The sequence below is a fragment of the Pyxicephalus adspersus genome, chromosome 3 (genome assembly GCF_032062135.1).
Source record: "Pyxicephalus adspersus chromosome 3, UCB_Pads_2.0, whole genome shotgun sequence".
NCBI classification, from domain to species: domain Eukaryota; kingdom Metazoa; phylum Chordata; class Amphibia; order Anura; family Pyxicephalidae; genus Pyxicephalus; species Pyxicephalus adspersus.
This window is the reverse complement of record NC_092860.1, coordinates 141,985,824-141,994,748: the sequence shown is the minus strand read 5'-3', so window position 1 is coordinate 141,994,748 and position 8,925 is coordinate 141,985,824. Positions and strand designations below refer to the sequence as shown.

General features: G+C 37.1%; 1 protein-coding gene across 1 annotated transcript in view; it reads right to left on the bottom strand.

The window, feature by feature from the left end:
- NKX1-1 (NK1 homeobox 1) overlaps nucleotides 1-2,177 on the bottom strand; it is an 8,294-nt gene extending 6,117 nt beyond the window's left edge. The window contains exon 1 of the mRNA XM_072407148.1: nucleotides 1,751-2,177. Within this exon, the coding sequence (XP_072263249.1) occupies nucleotides 1,751-2,177 (427 nt within the window). The remainder of the gene's footprint in view (nucleotides 1-1,750) is intronic.
- Between the last annotated feature and the right edge of the window lie 6,748 nt (nucleotides 2,178-8,925).

The window sequence follows — 8,925 nt, the reverse complement described above, 5'->3', positions numbered from 1 at the left end:
TTTTTTTTTTATTTTGTTTTGCACAGCTAAGTATCTAGAAATAGAAATAGAAGAAAGAAGGAAAGAAAAAAAGAAAGAAAAAAAAAGAAACTCTTTTCATATTTGCACAGATAAGTATATAGTAATATAAAACGAGAAAGGAAAAAAAAAGGAAAATAAAGTATAAAACCAATATCTAACCATGCCAGTATTGGCCTCCTCCGGACAATGTAGGGACTCTATGTTATCCCCATATATTAAACATATGCAGAATGTGATTGTGATATTATGTGAACTCAGAAATGCAATATGCTCCCTCAGATGCGATCAATAAGCGCCCTAATAAGTGTAATAGGTTTTAATCGAGTAATTATCCGAATTTTGACCTATAATTTAGACGTTAGGAGAGAGTTTGCAAGCTGCCTGAAAGAGATATGCACAATTCGATAATAGAATATCGATCGGGGGCACTCGGGGGCTCTTCCCCCCATTATCGGCCTCTCTGCTGCTGCTAAGCACATTCTCCCTTCAGTGAAATCGAAGGAATTTAATTGTTTTTCCTGAGATAACCGTCGTTTTCTCACAATTAGTCTGATTTGTCCTAAAAAAAAAAAAGCCAAATTGAATGTGTCGCCCTAAGCCAGAGGCAAGGTGTCCTGTGGATGGTTTAAGCAGGTATTAACCCCTTCCTGGCATCTGATGGGCAACCATGGTCATATCTGGCTACAGGCAAGGGTCACCCAGAAAATGCCAACCTGTGGCTCTATGGATGATGGGAAACTACAAGTCTCAGCATGCTTTCATTATTGGAGGCCTGGTAGTAACAAGATTACAAGTAAAAATAACAGTGTTGGAGTTGAAAATGAGTTTGGAATTTAATATTCTGCAGTAGGTAACGAAAGTTTAATATAAACACCAGAAATCAGAATCAGAAATTTAGGGTTTGCATCAAGAGAGTGTTTTATATACATATATATATATATATATATATATACAAGTCTGATATATATATATATATATATAGAACGATACCCATAGAGAGAAAGTAAGCTTTTGAAAGGCACTCTAACAATGACGGTTAAAATAGATAACTTTTATTGGTAAATAATACTTTTTTAAGTATTATTTATCATTAAAAGTTATATCTTTGGGTATTTTTTCTGCATTATATTATTAGGCTTGGTACTATCTAGGTTTACCAAACTCTAATACTCTTCCTCTTGGGTACCCCTCTTCCTTTTTACTCTATATATGTATATATGTGTATTCTAACACAACATTTTTCTAGGATATAATTAATTGTAGTAAAATATATATAATCTTTTCCATAATTCATAATAGTATAGCATATTCATAATCTCTCCTTTTCTCTATAATACCATAGCTGTACATTTAGGGTGACCGATATATGTTATATATTATATATAAATATGTTATATTATAGTTCTATTTTTTAGTATTTTATTCTACTATTCTTTTTTTATAGTATATTTTAGTTACTATAATATATATAAATATATAATTACTATGCTTTATATGTTTCTGGAAATTGTACACACAACAAAGTTAGAATTGTATAAACTATAAACCAATATCTACATATATATATAGGTAGGTAGGTTATACCTATATTATCTATTGTACAGCCTCATTACATAGTTCCTTCTTTCCCTCTCATATATTTCCTACAAACAGTTTCTTAGAAAGCTGATAGATGATCATATATATGTATAAAGGTATATATATGTTGATCGGAAAGGTGTGAACTTACTTAGAACATCAGGAGGCTTTTTGCAGGTGTCGAAGTCTTCAATGAAGGGTTTCTGGTTGGACAGGTCAGTCCCTGACTCCTCATGTTTGCTGTCCTCTACCCTCAGGATATAGTCAGTGCTGGGCTTGTAGACCATATTGCAATGTCTCTGTTTGCTGTTGAATTTATTAGGGTCCAGGATGTCCAGGACAGAGAAGGAGGTGGTTCTGTGGACTGCTGGAGGTGCTGCTACTAAGCCTTCTTGTCCAGGAGTGTTCCCATTCTGACTGTCCCCTTGTCTGTCCCTTGGGCAGCCATAGCCTGGGAGCTCGTTAGCTCCATGGTTGTCCATGATGTCTCCGTGCAAACTGCAGGAAACTGCTTCCACCACTACAGCTGGCTGTGCTTGAGGCATGGAGATCTCCACCTGAGCCTTGCCCACGTTCATTGCTTGCCTACTAGTCTCTTGGAGAAAGCTGCTCCGGTAGGTTGAAAACACCTCCAGCCTTAGAAGCTCCACCACCAAGTCATAGCACCAGTTGGATTTGGCTTTTGCAATCTAGTGCTATCCCTACAGATTTCCCTTAGTCTTGTATCTGCAGACCTTCTCACTCTTACAGTCTTATGAACCCAGAACCTAAAGTCTTCTGTATCTTGAATAATTCTCAGAAGAACCAATGATAGACCTGTGAGGAGCTTTTGCACACTTTTGCACCAAGGTTCTCCAAGATCTGTGATCCAGTCCTACAATGTCTTTTGTTGAGTGTCCATGCCAACTTTGGTCCAGAAGTTGATAAAAAGTAGTTGCCTTTGCTATCTTGTCTAGAAGCTCCTGATGGTGGTAATGTCCAGTATTAGGAGCAGCAGGCTGAGCAGTGTCCTGTCCATGTGGTGGAGAGCAGTGTGATGAGAGAGGAGGGAGCTCTATGATGCTGTGTGGTACCCCCAGCTCCTCTCCATTCATCTGTGCAGCATCTAAATAGCCTTATTTGGGAAAGTGGGAGGTGATGGGATTTCTTTTAAATAATTGCGGGATCAATAGCAGGAACTTATATACAAAATGAGACCATCAGATCAGATAGGCTAAGCCTCGGATAGGACTGACTAAATGGATTATAACAGTTAGTATTGCCAAATTCGTGTTTTGACACTCAGGAGAAATAAGAGGCTGGGGCACAGAGAGACTTATGACTCTCACTACACAATATACAACTGCACATAATTATGGTGCATGGAGAAATACACTTTATTATAGGGGCTGGGGGAACAGCAAGGTGCATTTCTCATGAAAATAAAAAATCAACATCTTCTGTTTTCATAAATAAAGCTCGGATCATTTATTAAAGGAGCGATGCTGTTTACTGCAGAAAAATGGCATTTGGGATGTGATGAGATAGAGCTGAACATATGGCAGGGAGTATTAGAATAAAGGAGCATGCTTAGGGTATGACACATGGAAGGGTTTATTTCCTTATTATAATTTATTATATCAGTGCTAATATATATATATATATATATATATATATATCATTTATAATGACTGAGAGATGGAATCCATTCATTTTAAATAATGATCTACCAAATATATATATGTATAGATAGATAGATAGATAGATAATGGCAATATGTAGTCAAATTTTAACAATTCTCTTTTAACATTCCTATTAAAAAAATAAATCTATCTATCTATCTATCTATCTATCTATCTATCTATCTATCTATCTATTTCTCTATCTGTTTTCACTCTTCTCCCTCTCTTTCCTATCTATATATATCTATTTCTCTCTCTTTTTATCTTTCTATGTATCCATTTCTATGTATCTCTATTGCCCCCTCTTTCTCTCTCTCTCACACACACACAATCTCTCTTCTATCTATCTCTCTTCTCTCTTCTTCTCCATCTCTCTCTGTTTTACCTATCTATATGTATTAAGTTTCTTTCTTCCTTCCTTCCTTCTTTTCTTTCATCTATCTATCTATCTATCTATCTATCTATCTATCTATTATCTATCTATCTATCTATCGATCCATCGATCTATCTATCTATCTATCTATGTATGTATGTTTGGTGTACATGTATGTATCAGCTCCACATACATGTCAGCCCTATAGGTACACCCATATTCCCCCACACATGGTGCCAGTATGGAAGCAGTGGCTGAGCAGTCTCATATTCTGATCTCCCTCTCTGCTGACACAAGGATGGCTCTCCGTGTAATTATCGGAGGCAATGATCCTTTGGAAAGCAGAAATTAAAAGTTGTGAGGAATAATGATGTAGAACAATCAGAGGCAGTTTGGCTGGGGTGGGACATGATTAGAGGGAGGGCTGACCCCAGGGAATTGGCCCTCTCCTACTGCTTGAATATTCATGTGTGCTTCTGCAGATTGCAATCATTCCCCAGCACGCCGAGCATCCAATCCAGGGAACCTTTATTACACTTTATCTCTGCATTATAAATCACTTACATGGGGGGTTCTGATGGGGGCTTCTTAGGATCATGTGTGTCCGGGTAATCATGGCACTGACTTAAAAAATGTCACATTTGGTTTAGTCATCTCATTTAGCTGCTTGTAAATGTATGAAGATCTGAAGATTGTGTTCTCTCCCTGGACACCTTGTGGGGTTCCTATGAGCCAGGGCAGGGGGTGTATTAACCTGGGGGAAACTTAATGTTCAATATTTATTGTGTGAGTATTAATCAAGGTCACTTCAGAGTCACATTTCCTATAGGATTATAACAACAAATGATAAAATACCAAGGTAATAAATATATATATATATATATAATGTATATAATGTATATACTTTTCTATAATGATTCTATACTTTATATTTTGATTTAGTAGACCAATAATTGGAAAGCTATTCTGTCATATAGTTTATCTCCTAGCCTGACCCAGTTTATATATATATATATATATATATATATATATATAAATAAGGTAAATATATTTTTGCTTTGCATCATATGCTAGTAAAAATCCTTTATGTTTTCCCATGCACATGATTGGGTACTTAAACTAAACACAGATTCACCTTGATTATTAACAAGTAAATATACAATTTGCAAAGAACATTCCGTTTTTTATGTGAGCAGCTTTTCTATCTTATAACCCCTTCTAGATTTTATGTAAACTCACACTTGTTAAAGTTTAAATACAATTCTATTTTTTTAATTTTTCCAGTAAAACTTTATAACTTTTACCATGTGGGCAGTGTTTGGGTTGGTATAGACATTAGATGGTTAGTAGATGTCGGACATAATCCAGATAGTTTAGACATTTATGGCAGCCCAAAATGTCATATCGTAGAACTGTTTGTGTTTTGAACAGGAGTGCCCACACTTTTTTGGCTTGCGAGCTACTTTTAAAATGACCAAGTCAAAATGATCTACCAACAATAAAAAACATGGACTTAATAACTCCTGTGCACAGTACAGTGTATTTTGAAAGGCAGGGCTCCGCAATCCACTCGCGTTGCCTTTGCAATCTACCGGTAGATCGCGATCCACCTGTTGGTCACACCTGGTTTACACTATAGGGAGGGATGGGATAGGTATGCTGCAAATTGGGAAAACGGGACAATAGCAATAGGACAATGTAATTTAGGTTGGCCTAACACTATTCTCTATTGACAAGGTATGGCTGGTGGTAGTTGCTCCTGACTCACTGACATAAATGAGTTTAATTAGTTCATACCTATGCTAAGTTTGGTTCCGGATCCCTCATAAATAGGTTCAAAAAATTATTCTTTGTTATCATACTTGTCTTATTTTAGATCCATGAACATCATCACTAACTTCTTTTGAATTCTGGTGCTTCTCTCAGTTTCTCTATGCAATGCAGGCACATTATGACTGGTGGGCAGGAAAAACAGGGTGCTAACCTATGTGCAGTGAAATCAAAGTAAGCAATTTCATTACAAGAGAGGAGTCTGTTCAATTGTTCAGGACTGTTAAAACAGCTTTAAAACCTTTTAATCTGGTTGCTTTTGACAACCTTGACCATTAATGTCTATGGACTCAAAGGGCTCCCTTATGGTGGTGCATGTTTCTTTTACAAAACATGAGGGATTGCTGCTCTGCTGATTCTAAAAAATGATTGCTTCTTCCTTTAATAATTTTTTGAGCCATTGATCTATAAAAAGCATTCTGCAAATGAAAAAGTTGTTACTTTTTATACTTTGCTAGCCCTGAAACCAATGAAGTCACCAAGCCAGGTTGATGGCCAAGCAGCTAGCATTTCAGCTGATTATATATTGGTGTGAAACCCTTTCTTGGAGCACATTCACCCAATTCTGGGTGTTTAATTGTCTTACCTTCATTTCCTTACTTCTGAAGGGGCAGAGAGTATCAGAAGGATCCAGGTCAGCCATTCTCAGCCAGGGTTCTGTGAAGCTCTATGGTTCCTTCAGTGGTTGTTGGAGGTTCCTGGAGCTCTGGCTGACTGACCTCCCATTTGATAAAGTCTGCTTATTTCTGGGTTCAATTCTTCCCAATTACCTTTAATAAATTATTTTATCAGAAGTTCCTGAGACCTAAATTTTATTTTAAGGTTTTCTTTGGGGTAAAAATAATGGATAATCCAGGTGAATTGCCATTAATTTTGCTTTTCTATAAACATCAGAAAATCATTTGTTTTCTTTAGAATCTGTTCCCACCAATGCCAGGTGTTGTGGTTCTGTGTATAAAAGGTTTCTCCATGCAACATTTAGGATATGTGGACCTGCAGTGGATAAGTACCTGGAAGCAGTTGGGGTAAAGAAGTGAAAGTAAGTATAACTGGATGGGGGACTGGACTTTTTAAAGACACCCGGTCATTTTAAGCAAACAATGCATGTAGCAATATTCTTGCAATTTCAACCACTTGCCATCTAACTATAATATCAAACTTGATTGACAGAATTAAAAACTTAGGGGGCAACCTATCATATACAGATATGACTACTCCTATTATCATTAAACCTGCAGCAGTAATCAAATTGAGTAAAAAAGTTTGTAAACTACCAATCTGATTTTTTCAGGTCAGTTGAAGTTGTTGGTCCATACTTCCTATTGATGCATTTAATTATTTTGACATAGTGATGTGCTTATGTCATCTTATCATGGTCAGGATATCTCAGAGCTTCAAGTTGGTGTTTATGCCAGAACAAGTAATGCCTAGCATGTGTTACCTAATGCAGACCACCTATCCCCAAGAAGGGGTTACTGTATGGATACATTCTAAAGACATATGTCAGCTTCCATGTGTCACTTACCAGAGATCTGCAGCATTATTGGCTGAACAATCAATGGACTAAAATCCTAGCACTGAAAACACATTCATCCAATTTGCTGCAGATGCTGAAGGGCTGAATATTATTGATGATTATTGATGGCTAATTCAATTAGCTGGAATCAGAGGGGACTTGGCAGACAGCGAGGTGAGAGATGTGTGTGGATTTTTTCGGAAGAAGAAGTTTGACGATGGCTTTGGAGTGGTAGCAGTTTTTTTTTACTGCTTTTCCAAAAAAACCCAACAAGTGTGAAATTGTGTTATTTTTGTGGAAAGTAAAACCCGACTAAGAGTAAAAAAATCAAAGTTTTTTTTATAACAAGAGATGAATATATTATAAATTGTGATATTATTTTTTTTGTTGTATTCCTGATTTTCAAATAAATTCTTCTTTAAAAACTAAAATTTAATTAAATTCTGATATTTCCATGTGTGGAGAAACATGCATCACCCCTCCTGTCCTCCCACAGTGCTGCAGAACCAATTAGGTCAGGAGTAGTGTTGGTGTTCGAATTTAGGTTGTCCTTACATTTGACCCGAATATGGCTATTCGAATTTGCATAGACCCGAAAAACACGGGATTCGACTTTGCAAATTTGTGTGCAAAAATATGTTAAAAAAAGAGGCTTTAATGTTAAAGTAATTTTTTTTAATGTGTGTGATTTGTGTAAATAACTTTTATTTTTTTTCACAGGTTCTCCTACAATGACAGGATGATTCCCATGGCTGCACAGCTGTGGGAATCCACCTGTCAGTGTGGGAACCCCGGGCACTAGAAGTTAAATGAGGACAAGTCTCCCCATTTATCACCTCTAGTGCTCTGTGATTGGCGGAGGAAAGGTAAACCCTGATGACAGCTCAAGCGTCATCAGGATTTTCCTTTCCCCAGCCAATCACAAAGCACTAGAAGTGTATGAATGGGGAGACTTGTCCCCATTTAGCCTCTAGTGCCCGGGGATCCCTTGGGACTCCTATGTTCTTGGATAGAGAATCTCTATCCAAGAACACATACTAAAGTTACACTAGGGCTGCACGAGCAATCAGGGGTGCAGGGTGCAGAGCTGTAAGCTCTGCTTACCTGATTGCTCTTGCAGTTCTACACAGTCCTGAAAAATAACCCAAATTTTTCCCCTATTGACTTTAATGGCGTTCGAATCTGACGTTCAATCACCCGAACCATATCGCCCATATCGATTGAATAGCTGTCGAATCGAATAGTGAGTTTTTTGCCCAACACTAGTCAGGAGTTTGATGTAGAGTTTGGGTAGAGGTCAGAAATGTGGAAAGAAATGTATTGCATATGTCTCTTTTACATTTGAGTAAAGTGGTGAATTATTATTAATATTATCTTGTATCTATATAGTGTCTACATATTTTGCAGTGCTTTGCAAAGTCAATTGTCATGTCCTTCAGAGGGGCTCACAATCTAATGACTCTACCACAGTCATTTGCCATAACCATGGTGCAAAGTTAGTTTTTGGGGGAAGCCAATTAACTGCATGTTTTTGGGATTAGAAATCTATTTTAGGCTATTATTGATGTTGGTGTCCACTCTGGGGAGACTAACCCTTGCAATGTGTTCTGTTGCCCACAAAGTGATGGGAAATCCTAAACTTAAGTGTTATCACCAAAAAAGAGGGAGAAATCTTGCAATTGAAACATCTGTTTGGAAACAGTTCCAAAAAGAGGTCTGTATACTTTGTAGAAATTTCACCCCACGTCTTGCTGCAGCTCCAAGATAGGAGGTGAAGGAACATAGGACACAGACCGCAAAAAAAGAAAAAAGTTGACCCTTAGGGGTTTCAACCTCTCCTTTTTTAATCTAGAAAAACAAAGTTGTGGCTATATGTACACATAGGGTTTCTTTCTTTTTTTTTCATATGTGGAGATTACTAATTGTACATGTCAACTCCAATAATC